This window comes from Bombus affinis, chromosome 8 (genome assembly GCF_024516045.1).
Source record: "Bombus affinis isolate iyBomAffi1 chromosome 8, iyBomAffi1.2, whole genome shotgun sequence".
In the NCBI taxonomy this organism is placed as follows: domain Eukaryota; kingdom Metazoa; phylum Arthropoda; class Insecta; order Hymenoptera; family Apidae; genus Bombus; species Bombus affinis.
The window spans coordinates 12549368-12567610 of NC_066351.1; the positions used below are offsets into that span (position 1 = coordinate 12549368).

At 44.9% G+C, this 18243-nt stretch overlaps 2 protein-coding genes across 25 annotated transcripts in view; one reads left to right on the top strand and one right to left on the bottom strand.

Annotated features, from left to right (window-relative positions):
• The window catches only part of LOC126919206 (integrin alpha-PS5-like), a 132058-nt gene that overhangs the window by 48047 nt on the left and 65768 nt on the right, over window positions 1–18243 (bottom strand). The gene's annotated exons all lie outside the window — the stretch shown is intronic.
• Window positions 1–18243, top strand: part of LOC126919211 (mucin-5AC-like) — a 44990-nt gene that overhangs the window by 6040 nt on the left and 20707 nt on the right. For 17 of the 24 annotated variants that reach the window (XM_050728085.1, XM_050728061.1, XM_050728077.1 and 14 more), the window contains exons 2-3: window positions 13941–14046; window positions 15794–15853. In XM_050728085.1, the coding sequence (XP_050584042.1) occupies window positions 13941–14046; window positions 15794–15853 (166 nt within the window). Of the gene's footprint in view, window positions 1–1322; window positions 1823–2647; window positions 3080–13940; window positions 14047–15793; window positions 15854–15878; window positions 16847–18243 lie in introns of those variants that run through there. The other 7 variants (XM_050728069.1, XM_050728070.1, XM_050728087.1 and 4 more) reach the window with 7 other exon arrangements.

An 18243-nucleotide genomic window follows, 5' to 3' on the forward strand; every position in this document is an offset into this window, starting at 1 on the left:
GGGAGGAAACATCGAGGAATTGAGAAAATCATGCACGTGCCGTTTTTAGAAATTAGGGAAACCCAAAAAAAAGAGAAAAATAATAAAAAGTAAAAATAAAAAACGGAGGAATTTAGTCGAAAAACGAACAATGAAAAAGTATGTATCAAAAGCGGTGGTCGAAGCATGGAACGCCGCAAAACGCGCCTATATCTGCATCCGCAGGAAGGTTAGCAGCGTCGCGACGCTGGCCCGACATAGCGGCGCCGGCTACGCGAACGGGACGACTAACAGTCGAGAGGGGAAGAAAGATGCACGATCGAGTGCCGCCTAACGCTCGCGTGGGTGGGAGACAGCCATCGAGAAAGAAGAAGAAAGGAAGCGTCGCGGAAAAACGAGAAAATCTCGCGCGCACGTCGGGATAAGACGATGGAATTTTTACGCAGGAAATCCTCTGCGGAACAGCGTGGAAGATGTATCGACAAATATGAAATGTGTTCAGGGTACCAGCGTGCCATTATCTCCCTGTAGTCGAGCTACTTTCTGAAAGTTTTTTCGCACAGATTTTGTGTTACGACGGAAAGGGCATGGATCAGATCGGTAAATCGATGTTGCACTGGGAAAATGTATAAAAATAAACCTCTGAGACACTGGCTAAGGGGCAATTTCGAAATGAACGATGTAAATATACGTACACGTGTACGTATTAAAGCAACGAGACTCATCGGATAAATCTCGAGAGTAAGGACCGCAGGACTATTATCGGTGTAGGAGGGTAAGATCCTGCAGGGCATGGCTTTCGTCACGGTTGAGAGCGCATTTTGAAAATTTATACGTTGCTGTGGGGAACGTCGAAACGTAGAAGCGATAGTCGAAGTAAATGAGAAGCGCAAAGAAGAAAGAGAGAAGAAACGGGAAGAAAATTCAGAAAGGGTAACGGTGCTCGCAGGGGGATGAAAGAGACAGGTTGACCAAAAGGGAGTGTACCTTGCCGATACACGGGGCGAAAAACAAAGGTGACTGAGAGGTAACAGAGAGCAGGAAGAAAAGAAAGAGGCACATAAGGAAGAATACAGCGGGAGACGGAGACAGCGACGTGAAAAATCGCAAAAATGCTAAAAAAGTGGGAGAGAGTTGGAAGTCGGATCTAAGGAGAAACGAAGATAGCCACATGGTAGATAGAAAGAGAAATTGCAGAGAGAAAGGCGATACGAAACGGAGAGCGAGAGAGAAAGAGACAGAGAGGGGACTGGAGCGAAGAAGGAGAGAGGAAAACAGGGAGTAACGTTGCGGACTATCGACCCGATCCGGTTGGGCGCCTGCGCTCTGGCAACCCCTTCTACCGTCGAGCCGTCTCGCCGGCGACGCGGCGCTCTACGCAAAGTCGTCGGTGCGATCGGTGCGACGTTGGGACCAGTGCCTCTCACGATTCCGTTCTCGCTCTGCCCTCCGTCTCGTTATTCCGTACGTACAACGCGTCCGAGTGTTACTTTGCATCGTCGCTTGTAATACATTACGCTATATACACATATAATATACAATATATACACATTCGCCTATATACACACATCCGTACACGACATACACGCATAGACATCCGCGCGTAACCAACACGCACGCACGTATGCACGCGAAAAGATTACTTCCGGATGCGGTGAATTTCAGCCGGTGAACATCACGCCGGGCCAATAATACTCTTGGGTACGCGATCCATCACCGAATCACGGTTACGAGTTTAACTGTCCTCGGAGAGTGGTGAAAGTTGAGAAAGAAGAGGAAAGCAGGAATATATCGGTCTACGGGAAGACAGCGGAAAACCCCCAACGACGGAGACGATGGAGTGGTAGGCTTCGAATACGACCCAGCCCTACTTTGCCTTCCGCTTCCTGTCTTCGTCTTTCCTTCTCTTACAATTGTCTTCCCTTAGATATCGTTTAATCCGTCCCAATGTCCCTGGTCTCTGGTCGTTGTCCTTCCCTTTCGGACCGTTTCCGAGGCACGATCGTCACTCCGACGATACTTTAAACAAAGTTGTCGCGTACGCGATTCTTTCTTCTTTCTTTCAGCTCATTGTTATCGTACTCTATGGGAAGAGATATAGCCGGCTCCTCCCTCTTAAATTCGATTGCTGTCGACCATTCGATTTAAACTGCACCGTAGATCGAATATCGCCTACCGGTCTTGCACCCTATCCTTTTTAACCACGAACTATCACGAGCGAACCCTTTGCATTAGTCACCGGCAAAATCGACGTAGGCCATCCTCGCGAATCTACTCTACAAGATTGAAATTCCATCCAATCGAGTGGATAGCAGGAAAGTAACGTAACAGAATTCGGTTCGATTGCGATTGCGGGTAGAGACGTGCTAGCGCAAAGGGTTAAAGCCCAAGCCTGAAGGAGACCGCATCCTTGGACGAGCCGGCGCAAAAACCTTTTCCTTCCCTTTTCGCTGCTGGTACGACACGCTCATACGTCATGTCTTTTTCTCTGTTCTTTCTTTTCCAATCTCTCCCTATCGGCATCGCCACGCTGGTGACTCGCACACCGGCGCTCTACGTCGATCGCGCGCACGCACTCACTGGACTCGCGCGCGCGCGCGCGCGTGCTCGCGCTTGTACTCGCCTGCCCGTCTACCATCCTCGTGCGCTCGTACACACGTACGCTCAGACGGGCCACAAGACGGACGTCCGACCACCGTTCGCGAATACTGCCTTGAAGGAAGAAGCAGCAGGAGTATAGCCACCGGTGGAAGTAGAAGAAGAGAACGAAAACGAGGAGAGGAGGTTGGAGCAGGTGGTAGAGTGGAGGTGGCGGCGGTGGAGAAGAGGAGAGCAGCGAAGAGAGGCGAAGGTGAGAGGCGAGAAGCAAGGAAGGAGCAGGAGGAAGTGAAGCAAGTGTAGCCGCATCGTCGACGCCGAGGAGCCACGTCCTCGGGAGGAAATCAACCTGGCCTGACGACCGTGCCCGTCGTCTAAACGGCCCCGTCGCTACCGCAGCGGCTGTGTGTCACTACTGTTCCACTGCCCCACACACCGCGGCCTCATGATTGGTTCATTCTGGAACCTCTGTCGTGCGTGCCCTTCAATGCCAATTGACAAGGTGAGAGAGAAATTGACCGGAAGATCGTTGCATCGTTCGTGGATCGTCTTCCTGATTTTCTAACGATATTTTCACAGAGTAGATTCGCCGGAAGATGTTGGATACGAGAGCCCTGCTTACAAATATTCTCTAATAGTACACGTCAATGGTATCGGTGTACGATATACAGAGATTCGGTTATTCTTTGTCGTTCCCTCGAGGCTGTTTCTCGATAATACCAAAGCAACAGTACTCCCGATACTAACGTACGATAGTTTTCGATCGTTTGGATCGATGTCGTATCTCTTGGAACGAATATGTGTATGTCTCCCACTCGTAGGGGATATTATTAAAGGAGTAGTATAGGTTGTCAGAGGTATTGGAAGAAGAAGGATTCGATCGAGTGGCTCTTTTTCGTATTATACGATCCTCGACGATGTAGACGACTCGAAGAGAACCGTCGGTTCCGGAAATACACGATCAAGAATTTTGAAAGAGCCGTGGCTCGATCACAAAGGTAAAAGAGTAACAGCTTGCCGAGTTTCTTCCTCGTCGATTCTCGCTATTATAGTTTGGTATTCAGATTCTCTCGGTACTGCCTCGCCGTATACTTTATCTCGACGATCGATGTTATCACCGTATCGAAATCTCTGTGTATAGCGGAGATTTAGCGAAGAGGGATCGGCGATTTTATCCGACGAGAGAGGAAAGTTTGGCTAGCACTCGAGCTCGACGATCTTCCTAATCGAGGCTAAGCTTAACACTCGGTGGTTTATTCTCTTCTAGCAGTTTCATTCGCCATGCAAGAATCATATTTACGTAACACTGATTATGAAATATCGACAAAAATCGTAGCAGACCTTGCGAGCCACGTCCGCGCTATTTCAACCGTTGCTCTAGCTATTCAAGGTTAATTCTACGCGTTCTTCCTTTCATGGAGAATCTGAAAGCTCGGTAGCGCTTGTTTCACCGAACCGGCCTCGATTAAGCTTTACTACGCGTGACTTTTGTTTCCGCCACCTTCGTCCGTGGAAACCGCTTTATAGCTTTATCGATCGTTCCTTCGAAAACCGAACTCCTTTTATTCGTCTACGCTCGAGACAACACGTGTTTCCGTAGCGCGGTACACGATGTCCTCCTCAATATCAAAATCGATGCCGGCGTATCGACTTTTACTTCGCTTTTACTATTTAGCTTTTACCACTTGATTGTGAAATAAACGAATTTCCTCCTTTGAAAGGGACAACGAAAGATCAAACACGAAATCGCGCGGCTGACACAGTATGGAATTATAGACACGTGGAATACTGCGTTGAAAGTTCTCCTCGCATCTCAAATTGCTACAATGACAATTCAAGTTCCACGAGACATCTCGTGCATCTCGCGTACAAGAAACTCGACGACTTTCGAACAATTCCTCCGTGGAAATTTACGAGGTGCACGCAGCCACGCAAATGCGCGCAATAGTACTCGGGTACCGAAGGTGTCGGTAAGGCTGGTTCGATTTTCCAACCGGAAAGAGGGTGCGACTTACACGAATATGAAAGTTTCTCGCCAAACTAAACCCGTTTCTTTCTTTATCCACGTACGATCCTGGTAAATTCTTGCACGAGAAAGAGCCGATTCTCTCGTCACGCAAATGGCTGTAAAAATTATCGAATACTCGGAAATCACGAGTGTACGTTCGATAAGTAATACGTATTACGGATTATCGGTCAGAGGAACCAATCATCCGCGTGCACATTGTTAGGAACGAACAATACGAAGTTGGACATTGATCGACGGGGATACGTCTGCACGGAAATTATTTCGCGAATCTACTTTGCTCGTGGAACAGATAATTCCTACCATTCCTAGAACTCGCAATATCGTTCGATTACCAATAACGGTAATAATTCGTCTGGAATACCTTCGAACGTAGTTCGTTCCTAAAGTATTCGTTTGACGATTCAAATGCATCAACGATAATGCGCGCGAATATTCGCCATAAGGTTCGTCCAATTGTTTTAAAGCGGATATAGTTTGTCACTCTTCGTTCTATCTTCTTTCGAATTTATTATTCTCTACGGGCGATGAAGACGACACGCCGGTGAAACGCGTCGGCTGTCACGCCTCTTGGATTAATTCGCGTGCGAGGATGAAAGGGTGAAAAGGGAGCCGGTTTGTTGGCATTGCGTTTTACTTGAGGGCGCGACTCGTAAATCTCGAAACTAGAGAATTGCCGTGTTCTCGGCGACGCGACGGTTCGCTGTTCCTGTCCCATTTCCCACCCCTTCTCGCGATAACAGCACGTACCAAACTGCCATGATCGTTCGTATTAAACGTACAAAATTTTCAACGAGGCAGTTCCATAGCATTCGTGCTGCGGGATTCGTAAAACAGCTGCTAACGGTGGTTTATAATCTATAGTCGAAACGATCACGGTAGGGATCGTATAAATCCCGAACAACAAACTCGACTAAGATGGCAAACTTGATTAGTTGCGCTCGGGAGGAAATGCATTCTGGCGAATCAATGCTAATCCTCTTCCGTTTGTTTTCTAACGAGCGGCCGTGAATTTGTTCTGCGAAGAAAGAGCAGGCAATAAAGAAACGAAAGGAAGATGAAACGAAGGAAAGAGATGGGTAAGAGATAAAAGAGGCAAAGACGGGCAAATTAATGGCTCGTAGTTGAACGGTATATTATACCCATTGGGTAATTACACATTTCATTAGATCGTAATCAATTGCGTGAACAAATAGACGGCTGCGAATGTTTCATCGTACACGTAGACTATCTTTTATCCGAGAATTAATCACAAGGAGAAGGCTGTAAAGCTGGCACAGCTTCGAAAAGCGTATAGATACGTCTTCTTATTATCGTCATCCGGTTGTTTCCCGGCGTCTGTACTCCTTTTCGATAAAAAACAAAACTTCTTCCTATCGTATCGATAAACATCTGTTTCTATTTCTCTGTCTCTGTTCGAAAGTAGAGCATCGACTGTGCTTCTACGCTCTGGTAGCCGATTACGCGATGAAATTAGTTTAATGTGAGATCGCAACACGCGGGGTAACATCGACGACTGAAATATTTCCTCGGTAACGACGTCTGTTTCCTGTCTCTTCCATCTCAGTCAGAAGAAACACCATTTGTTCACCGACTCGCTGACACGATGACAAAAAGATGCGGCGTATCGATTTTTCGACGAATACGCTCGTCGGTCACCTTGCCGACTAATAAAACGCTGCAACGTTCTTTCCACGAAAGTCGAATTAAGAAACTAGGACGAGTTAGTACGACTGTTAGAACGATAACTAAAAGAAAAAAACGACATTAAGTAAAAAAGAAAAAGAAAGGTGATTTTAATGATTAATTTCAAATTAGAGCTATAGTCTCGTGATGGACATAAAAGTATCGTTGTTGCTATATTTCCAACACGAGCTATGCCATTAGTGGGATTAATTTGTAACGGAGCTCGCCCTAATACCTTCCACAAGTCGATTCTTCGTAAAACAGATCGAACGCGTACGTTACATGAAATTATACGATGCATTCGTTTTCTTTCAGCCTTATGGAAATCTATCGTCGATTTGTCAAGTCGTATCTACGGCGAATTGCCGTGCTGGCCGGACGTTTTAAGGTCGATCGAGAAGATAAGGAGCGAGGCATTCAGAGTGCATCGCATCGAGTTCGAACGATGTTTCGCACCGTCACCTCCGGTACAATCGTCTAACAATTCGCGTGGCCGAGCGTCATGAAAAGTGGTAGGAGAACACCAGCACTGCGCCACTCTTCATTCGTCGATATGCACTATCACGTGCACCATTCTTCTGTCGGACGTACATTGACTTTTACTACTTGGTCGCCCGACTACGGCTGCAATGCGCAACGCCGGCTAAATTAGACGAAGGGTTCGCGAAACGACCCTTTCGCCAGTCACGGTAAATGGGATAATAAGCCTCGTTCGCAACAACGGAAGGGTAAAAATACCCGGAAAGAATGCTTCTCTTTTGCTTTGCTTGACGTTTCGAAACAACCATTCACGTTGAAATAATCGCTTTTTTTTCAAACGACTTGTAATTATCTTTCACTGGCCGAAAACGGTATATCTCCGTGGCATATTTTTAAAATGGGTTATAAATATAATAAAAATACGCGAATACGTCGGTTGATTCGTAAACCTTGAAGAAACTGCGCTTGCAAGAGGAAGCACTTCGATAAATAGCGGGTGATAGAAATCAGGTTACCCGACTGTAAGCGTTTCAACTACTAAAATTTCTGTGGAACTAGGCCTCGCGTGTACTCGATTCATTATTTTCATAGGCAAAATTAACCCCAAAAGACTGTGCCCTGATATACGTACGTACGTTATCATCTTGTCCAGAAATAATTGCTCGCCACTCCAAAAGAGAGAACTACGAAATTTCCCCTCTTATTCGACCCATGTCGGATCTCTATTTCAAAATCCTATCAACGTTAACGTTCCCAAACTTTTTGGACGAGATTCGTCCATGTCCGGCAGGAGAATCTTAATCGAGACGAAGTCGAGTTTTCCCCGCGGACAGAGTATAGAAACGAAAACGAAGAATGTACGAGCAGTCCATGGAAGAATGCAAACTGTCACGATGAATTCAACTTTGACACGCAGTATTTCGCCGCTTGCATGCAGCTGGCATCAGGAGGTCAAAGTAGTAGGAGAACACCGGCACTGCGCCACTGTTTCTCCTTCGTCGATATTCTCGGTGTAGCCGGTCGGCGAGTGGCAGTACGTTGACTCCTACTACTCGGCCATATGCCCCTGAACATAGATTACAACGCGCAATCGTGTTGATAAGCCGCATGTTGCACCGTGTTGTACAGGTCGGAACCGGCCAAGTCAAAGGGCCGTGTCTCTGTTACGTCACTATCTACGCTGCAGTTCCTATCCTTTCCTTTCTTTCTTATTCCTTTTCATCGTATCCCGTTTCTTCCGGTTAGCAAGCGACGCGCAACCGATCGTCCTGCCTTGCTGGCATTTCGTTCCCTTCAAAGTCTGCAAGACGTCGCTCGTTTCCTTTCTTTTTCCCCATACTTGCTAAGAGAAACGGAGTACGTTTGGTCGAATCGGATGTATCAAAAGATTTACGAGATACGACATCTTCTTTATTTTCGTTTGTGTAAGTTTGCTTGATTCTATCGGATGCTATAAAACGATAAGACCGAAGGGTAGAATCGTCTTCTTTCGTTGACCGAGAATACACGAAGATCTTCGCGTTATACGGAGCATTTTGATTGTGCGACGTTGCACAATGGAATCTTGTTTACTGGGAGGAGAGAATTAGGGGAATTTCTCCCCTATGCTTGCACTCGAGGATACCAAACGATCGCTCTAGTTTGGGGGATGTTTTAGGAAGCATTAGAATTCATTGTTATCTTACGTCTTCCATCGACCCTTAACGTACGAGGTTTTCAAGGATTATAATATATAGGACGAGCAGCGAGGGTTCAAATTGAATTGACAGAAATCTACAAAGACAAGAACCACCTGAAAGGTTAGCTAGGGCAGCATCGACTTCATATATATAGTCCTCAGCCTTGGTTTAGTTTCTATAGAATATTCCATTCAACGCTATATATATATATATATATGCATCGATGCATCAATCGACTCTATACTGTATTTCGTAGTCTTCTACCTTTACACGCTCGTACACTACATTGTCTTAAACGATACATAGTTGTAAGAAACTTGCTATATAATTTCGATTTCTTTTCTTGGCAAGCGATACGAAACCGTTTCGCTACTCTGCGAAATACGTCGCCAATGCGGCACGACACACAGTGAAGAAGTTTCGACCATCGTACTTTTCTCTCTTTCCTCTCTTCGCGAAGAGGTAGATCTACTCCATGAAACATCTTGTTCCACTTCTTCTTCTCTTCTTCTTTTCTTCTTCCTCTGATAAGAATTACGTGCAAGTTACACAAGGACAAGACTCGATCTTACGCTTCGTAACTCCTGCTAAATGTTTGTCTTTTCAACTTTGAACAAGCATTGGGCTACCTCCCTTTGATCAGTATCTGTCGACTCTGTTTGCTGATCCTTCCACTTACATTAATAATCGTCCGGGGAGTTACTATTTACTATTCAGACACAGCGTAGATGCTTTCCCGGCTCGTTCGTCTTTTCATTCACAATCGGGGTCGTGTTCTCCACAGTTTTAATTATTCTTTCTGACACGGTTTCGCATCGTTATTTCCGCTTCGTTACTAACACGTCCCCGCAATTTTTCTATCCACTGCGCGCCATGTTTCGCTCATCCTGCGAGTCCTTTCGCGTCCATCTTCGTCTAGTAGGATTCATCCGAATTTCAAGCAAGCGAATTTAATTTTATCCGCGCCATGGTATTTCCCGCTCCGATTTGTTTTGCTCCTTTCGAATTCCCTACGATTGATAGGAAAATGAGGTCGCGTAAGATTGTCAATACGGGTGCAGGCTACGCTAGGTTTCGACGCAATTGCACGACTTTACTCGACCGATCAATTCTTTCGAGTCGTGTAATAAAAATGAATGAAATAACAAATTAAAAATACGTCCGCGTGAAACTGCATGTTGAATCGTTCGTTTTCTTCGAGCAAGTAAGTTCTGAAATGCAAGCGAGAGCAAACACGAGAAAGAGCAGAAAGCAAAACTGCAATAGCGAAAGAGTTTCCTCGTTAAACCGCTTCGAGGACCCGCTGTGTCACGGGCTACGTTCCGAGCAGTCGGATATCGCAACGAGTGGCTCGTAAATCCTCGAGTTCACTTCACTGACACCGATCGCGACGATGACGATCGTGCTGTTGATCATAATAACAACAAAAAGCAACCGTTCAGCGTACTCCGTTCTCGCGATATCACATTTACCGGGCTCGTTTGCCAATCCAATCTCTTCGATCTGTTGACTGTTCAGTTTTTATAGTCGAACCAAAAGAGTCCTTCGAGTATGAATTTAACGCTTTCTTTTAGCGCCGAGTATTTGCTTAGGTCATTCGTCGTGAAGTTGCTGGTTTCGCGAATGCAGAAATCATCGTCGTCGTATTCTTCGTAAATTTTCATCACAATTTCGATACGAATTTCTTCTCGAGGGACGAGCGATACGTGGAAGAAATTGATTAATAAAAACATCGAAGAGTGATAAGCGAGGCCATGCTGGGATATAGGAAGAACGATAATTGTCTCGGAAGTCTAACTAGGGGAGGAAAGAAGAGCTACAAGGGAAAGGAGATAGGATCGCTCTCTCGACGATGTCATCTCGACGTCTCATCGGCATGCAGCCGGTTGGAAAAACGGATTTCTCTCCGTACTCCGCCGAGGCGAAAAATCTTCGATCGCTTGGAAATTACCTCGTGAAACGAGGGACGCGAACGAAGCGAAAAAAGCGATGTCGTTTCGTCGACCGAGGAATCGCGCAACATTTTCGTCAATCTGTCGGCTGACGACGCGTAGCGGTGCGCCTTTTCCGAACGTTCTCTCGCGAATATCTGCTTGCCTCCTAACCACTGACGTTCGAGCAGCGAAAACGAAGGAGTAATTAAAAGTTTAAATTGCCGATTCGAAAGTTATTTGGTCGAAATACCACCAATCTTTTCACTATGCGCGAACGAAAGACTTGAAACATCGTTCGACCTCGTTTTATATTTTTGCTCGGTACGTAACATCCGCAATTGGTTTTCTGAATTCGTCGAAGTAACTTCTAGATAGGAGAACACTCTTTTTCTTTCTTTTTCTTCTAATATATGTTACGAGTGGAAACTTTTCAGAGCTGTAAATATTCAAACGCGTGTCCACTTTTCGATCGAACTTTATGGAACTTGTCGATCGCTTTTAGCGTAACGTACGACGTACTGTCGAAGCCTCTGGGGTTTCCTCGCAATTCGGCAGCGCGTGAAATATTCCTAGCTGAAGCTTGGAGAAGAAGCTTGGAGAAGAAAAAGATCCTTCGGGAAGAGGTCGAGAACACCGGGGTGACAGTTGTATTCGTGGAAAGGAGAGTTTCATTCACACCCGGATTCGTTAATGAACTGCCGGTGCCTTCACGCCGTAGTTCGCGAATTTTATATTCATCTATTTTCGACGAATATCGATCGGTCGCCGCCGCCGTCGAACGATTGCGTCGAATCCTCGAGCAAGCGAATGATTCGCCGACTCGACGAATTTCCTCTCAGAGACGAGTCAACGAGCGTATAATCGGCCAACTTTTCAGACAATTATCGAAGTCGCGAAACGGCCGACTTTGTCGTCTTCGTTCCGTTTTCGCACGCGTTCGCAGATTCGAGCGCGCTCGGTATAATTTCTCGTTAGTTATTCGTTTTAATTACGAGACGCGTTCACAGCGGTGTCTCTATTAATTGCACACGCGACATCGTTCGGTGCAGTTTTCTTTGTACTACGGCGTAATTATCAATTAACCGGCTATCTCGTTAAACACGACTTTTAACGACAATTACCCCGCGGGCCTTCGCGTGTTTCGTGCCCGACTACCGCTATCTAATTTCATCGGAACAATCACATCGAACTTTTGATTTTGCCCTGCCTTCCTCGAATACCGCTCCTGCTTTTCATTTCCGCGATCAACGAGTTTTCAACGATTCGAAGTCGATCGAATCCTCCGCTGGGAGACTCTCCATCGCCTACATCGTGATTAAGTTAACGCAAGTTCTTTCGCTTCGCGAAACTAGTTTCCACCAACAACGGAGGTAGCGTTGTTCGCTTCTTTTTATTCTTTCTTTTTCATTCTTTTTTTTTTTATGGCAAATAAGAAACTTCCGCGTCTTAAATTTTACATTTTATCGGTATTTAGCGATCAGAGCGACGTCGATTGAAAATTTCGGAGTAGGTCATCAAATTTCGCTTATCGTTGACTTTGTAAGCGATCGGACGAAATTATGGAAATGTTCGCGTGGTAGGGCGAGTGGCGAAGCGGCGTGGCGTAGCGTGGGCGCGGCGACATACGAAAAGGTTAACAGTGCCCCACATCGGCATTAATAAATGAACGTATAAGGATCGATAGACGGTCGTAAATACGGCAGTCCACCGCACTAGTTGTACGTGCTGCTTTCCCGTTCTGCATCGATGCTATACTTTTAAATCAACCGATCTATTTTTGATCGCGCCTCTCCTCTGCTTTGCGTTCACGTACACCACACCGGAACAAACTGTTTCGAAATCCAACGGGAGAAATGCAGTTTGTAACCGATGCGTAAATATCGTGTCCCAAGGTCGAATACTCTTCGATAATACAACAGAAGAAGAAAATACAATTTTGTAACAAGATATTATGAAATCTATATATATAAAAAAAAAGACAAATAAATTAGCACGACGTCGGTACCATCTCGGCCTAAATTACAATAATTATTTCGCTGCGCGATAGACATATGAGCCTAAAGCTTTTGCAAATGGATTATGGAAGCCCCATGCATCGACCTGTCTGTCTATCTATCGAAACCTTGCAGCATGTTTTAATTGGTACAATGAACGCCCAGATACACAACGTTGGAAATATTTCATGCTCCTCGAGTCGTCCTCGAATCGTTAAATATCGGTATATTCTTTTATTTCGGAAATGTCGAAATGCGTAACGTGGTTACGTTTATCCGGCTCTGTAGTACAATATTTGAAGATACAACAACGACGATCGTGCTCGTTGTTTTACTTGCTCCTTTTTAATGGGAAAAAGTCCGGTCGGACAGATGAGCATGGAAACGAATGAAAATATTTAGAGAACGTAGCCGGGTTGACCATACGCGCTGGTACGCGTGTCCAGACCACGTTGTCACCTCCGCGTTCTCGGACACAGAACCGACAGTATCTGGGTTAAGTAACTAAATCAATCAACTCTGAAAAAACAGGACAACGCAATTAGCGACGCCGCTACAAATCTGTCAGGTTTATAAAATCCCGCGGAAAGAGACAGCTTACCGGCCTGCCTGCTAATGCGATAAAATATATCCCCGTTCCTCTTATTCCTTTTAGAAAACGTCTTTTCTCCTCGCCTATCCACGGTCCATGAAAACGATCTGACGTTTGTCGAAATCTTGGCGCCGGCAAAGTGGCGTCGTTTCTTTTTTTCTTTTTTTTTCTATAATTCTCTTCCTTTTTCCTTATCTGTCCTCTGTCTTTGTTCATTGCAACATTTACGAAGCCGAGTTAACGTTTTATTTTTATACCAGCGTCGTACATTCATCGAAGGGAAACTGATCGACATTCATGGAAACTCCATTTTTTTTACAGTAAAACAAAAAAAAAAAGAAAGAACCGAGAGAGAAGGAAGGAAGGAGTCGTTTCTGGTCACTTCTGCGAATCAATAGCCGTTGTCATCGTACTCGATTGTACGTGCATAGGTTCGAACGTTCTCGCCAACAGCAGATACGATTGACTTCTCGTTTCTACTTGTCGCAGGGAAATGTAAAGTCTATCCAGATATCCGAAGTTGAATCGTACACGCGATATACAACACCGAAAGGGGCCGAACTTATGCTTCGATCGTCACAGACAATCGGCAAATCGTTTTATCGATCGCCTAACCGTTTGTACTGGATTAACTCTGCCACGATATGGTTAACAAGTTCGACGTAACGGATCGTCCTATTTATTCAAATTCCCGGCCTTTCTTTTCAAACGTTTGCTCTCTCCCAACGATTTTGAGTTCGACGATTCGATCTTTATAACGTTAGTATTTCGAAGGTATATCGGATCGGCGAATGTCATAGGTGTCGAAAGCGTCGAAGGGAAAAACGCAACAAAGTGTGCGAAACGAAGAGGAGGTGGAAGTTTTATTTCACAATGGCTCGCGGTGCTTAAAGGGAAAGATCCACGAAATCTACTATGCGACATTTCAGCTATCGTTTTGTAATAACTCGCTGCATCGATTCTGTATTGCAGCAGCTCCATTCAGAGTATAGGAGCACGTACACATGGCACGAGTACACTGGGCCGCATCAGGAGCATACGGTCGTTCGTCGAGCTCCGCAACCACCGCCGACGTCGAGTAAGTTCACTCTATTTATTATTTAACTCTCCGTTTATATATACATACTCTGTTCACGATCTAGAAAAAGTCAGTCGTTTGATCAGTACGATCTAGTCTCTTAGCTAAATCGTCGCATAGTTTCAATATCGGTATGGTGTTTGAGTAAATAAAATAGCAGCAGAGTGCTTTGGCAGAAAAAAAAAAAGAAGAAAAAATCTACGAAGCGGTTTTCACAAAGAAACTAAAACGAGCAACGAACCTGATTAAGGATGACTGGATAAATTTCCTCAGGCATCCATACCGTGCTGTTTAAAGGTTACATAATTGTCTCCATAAATTCGTTAGAATCATATCAGCAGTCGCGAGCGTGAAAAAGAAAAAAAAGAGAAGAAAAAAGAAGAGAAAAAAAAGAGGGAAAAATAGCCACGCGTTCCGCGTTTTTATTGCAACAACGTCGCTGAATCGTCGGGTTGAATAACGTTGTTAGAGATGCGATTAACGTACCGTAGCCTCGAAATTCATACGTAGAAATATCCTGCGAACGGCATTCTAGTTTTCACATTACGAGCGTTCTCTGCTACGCGGTGACGCTTATAGAAAAATACGCATTGAAAACGCGATCGGTGAATTAAGTGGAAAAACGTGTAATGTGAAATTTAAATAGACGCGATGACGATATTGATAGCGATAATAATAATGATTATAATCACATTTTAGATGAAAGAAGAAATTCACGCTCGTATCACGCTCCAGATGATTCGTACTTATCGACTTCCATTTTTCTCATGATCTTTTCTTCCCCTTGTTAGTATTGTAAAAGGTGTTTAGCGATTTTATTTCTTTCTTTGATCGTGCTACTTATAGTCATCATACATCTGGTCTCATTAATACCGCACACGCTCTGTCGTCACGTTTCACCTCCCGTTTTCACACCACCACCGCCATGTCTCTCACCTTCGTGACTCGTATAATCGTACCATATATAAGTATGTATAACATTTTGTTTCACTACGTCTGTCTTATACGTCCAATTATACCACTGATTTCTCCATAACGTGTACATTCTTTGTTCAGTCTTGTCGATGTTGCGAACTCTTCACACTTTCCTTTTCTCCATCTTTATTCCTTACTTTGATTACCGACGTTTATGTGAACGTGTGACAAAACGCTTAATTATATATACAGCTATCCTAGATTCTATATTGATACGAGCCTAAACGTCCTATACATCCTCAGAGTCGCGATTCATAAGATCGCAAAACGTCTCGAGACACGTGGCCGTCGATCACGCAGACTATATCAACCCAATCACGGCTCGTGAGCTACCGTGAAAATAATTAATTAATCACTCGGCGTAGCTATCGGTTATCGATAGCGGCCAGGAATTTACGAACGATTCACGTTTGATTTGGCAACGAGCTTGCTTGGACGTTCTCGTGAACGTGGGATCGGTTTTCGGGCCAATTTTTCTCTCTCTCTCTCTCTCTCTTTTTTTGTTATCGTCGTTGTTGTTGAAAAAGAAACGAAAAGACAAGCGGTATCGAAACCGAAACGGGTCACTAGACTAGGCAGCCGAAATACGGATAACCGGAAAAGAGCGAGTTTAGCGAGAGAGAAGTAAAAAGCGAAAAACGTAAAGGGAAAGAAAAGTGAACGAAAGACAACGAATAAAAGGGAAAAAGACAAAACGAGAAAAGAAAATGGGAACGAGAGAAAAGAGAAAAAGAAAGACGAATACGGTGCCAGCTGCGAATTTTGATTGCAGCGAAGCAACCGAGCGCGAAGCTACAATCGGCCAAGTCAACCGAGGATGAGAACAACGAAGGTAAGACGAACGATCGGAGCTACGCAAACATCTAGATTATTACGGTTTATTTCGCTCGTTTTAGCCCCTTTTTTTTAACACCTTTTGGGGGGTGGAATTTCCACTTTGGCCTTGCTCCGTTTCATTCTCAACTCCGCCCTTCTTTTCTTTTAATCATCCCATTCCCCAGGCGCGAGGAGATCCCATCCAACGTAATTAACCCTTCTGAAGTAACTTTCGCTTTCGGAAACGTCACCAGACACCTTCTTCCGAGTTCTGTGCCGCCACACCGTCGATACTCGTCGACGTTCTATTCGCGAGTTTCACGGTCGAAGGGTTAATAGAGCATGCTTGCTTGCGGTTACCGATGATTCCTAAGACTCGGTTCGCATTGCTATTTTGTAATCGCGGTTTTGCATCGCCGAGAACAATCACAGCGATAGCCATATAGCGTGTCGATGAAAAGTAGAAAAGTACCGTGCGATTACAGACCACCGGTCGGTCTCGTGTTTAGAAACAATTCCGCTTTATTCGACCGTTACATACGCATTAATTTCTCGAGGGCAAAGCCGTGCTCGATATAGAATGTTTATGAAGCTTTCGAAGCGACCTTCAAGCTTCGCGAGCTCAAAAAAAATTGCACCGCATTAAAACACAAGTGCGAACCAGGTCTGAACGTTCCAATCTCCTCTCTGCGCTTGCCTCTGAGTTTTGCGACGGATCTCGCGCGACCATTCTCATTTGTCACGTCGGTGTGTGAATGCATCCATTGTGCAGGCTGTGTTTAGGTTGCATCGATTGTCCTTAGGCACGCGTTTCTTTTTCTTTTTACCCGTTAGATCTTGTATACGTAGGACATGTTGGCATAACCGATCGAGGTACTTCTCTCGAGGAAACGCGCAAAGTATACAGTCGCTACGATCTTGAAAAACAAAGAAACAAAGAAGATAAGAGAAAAAGGAAAGGAACGTATTTCGTCGAGAAGCGTATCTCATCGAACCGAAACGAACAAAGGTGCACCCTTTTGTTTTTCTATCTTGCCCCTTGGAAGAATTTCGTTTGGAAACGGTTGTTCCCTCGAAGATGTTTTACTCCCTTTTGTTTTTGATTTCATGCATTCTCAAATGTTTTATACGTTAACGTTTGCCAGCCAGACTGCCCGTTATCATGGACCGCTTGAAACACGTACAACCTTTACCTCTGCTCCAAGTAGATACATAGGCTAGATATATACTGCACGATGCGCCTCCGCATTTACTTGCACGAAAGTTCGCACAGTGGTTTGCCTCGAAAATGTATCGTTGTATATACGCAGCATATACATATATTGAACTCTATACAACTTGTTACAACTTGTTCCAGAATTCTCGAACTATCAGCTTCGCGATTCGCGTTAAAAATAACCCCTCGCCCCCTCACGGTTTTCGCCAAAGAATTCTCGCCCGAGAAAGTTGAGAAAGAGACGATACGCGATTTTTCAACGATTGCTCGATAAACATTGCGTATTGTAAAAAACTCCGAAGCAAATCAATTCCTTCTATAGACAAACGCGGGGTTTCCCTCTCCATTTACATAAAATAGACCGACGATGAATAGTATCCTTGCGCTGTTCGACTTGTCAAGACGTTTCGACGAACCGCTTATTCAACTTTACGTAAAACGGAGAAAAATCGAAGGAAAGAGAAAACGGGTTCTATTTCTATAATTGTTTCCTTTTTCTTCTTTTTTTTTCTTTTTTTTAACATCGAGAAAGAAAGCTTCTTCCTAGTTGTATCTGTTCCTCACTTTGTTTGCTGCGTCGACCGTGCCTTTCGATTTAGCGCAGTAGAAACGCATTTCAGTTTTGCATACGTCTCTGCGTTTGGGAGCCTCTTAATTGAAATCGTTACGTCGAAGGTACCGCGCGCGTTTCCTTAGACTTTTCTGCTCGCCGCATTTCTTTTCGCCTGCACGGCAATGAAACATTTTTCGCGGCGCTTGCCTCTATACTTTTGCCGCGTTGTAGGTGGTGTACGCCCTCCCATTGGACTTCAGGCCGATTGTAGCGATTAATCGTTGCAATTAGACCGCAGCTAATTAATTTTCAATCCCGATTCGTCCCTGCGATTGGCAAAACACATGCCGCTATTCGTGCTACGTGTACGCGTGTGTATAGATACTAAATACGCGTATATGTGCGTACGCGATTATCTCGTACGACAGAGACGCGTGATCGTCTGCGTTGGAAAACTGTCGATCGTGAAATTGCGACGATTAATCGTCCCTACGATCGGACGAGACAATCGCTCGAGACAATTAATTCCCGTGTCGTACGCGGAAAACCATCGACTGGGCTAATGCCCGTCACTGGCTAATGAGCAACGAATTTAATTATCGGCCGGGAGATGCGAGACACCGCCGATATTAGATGA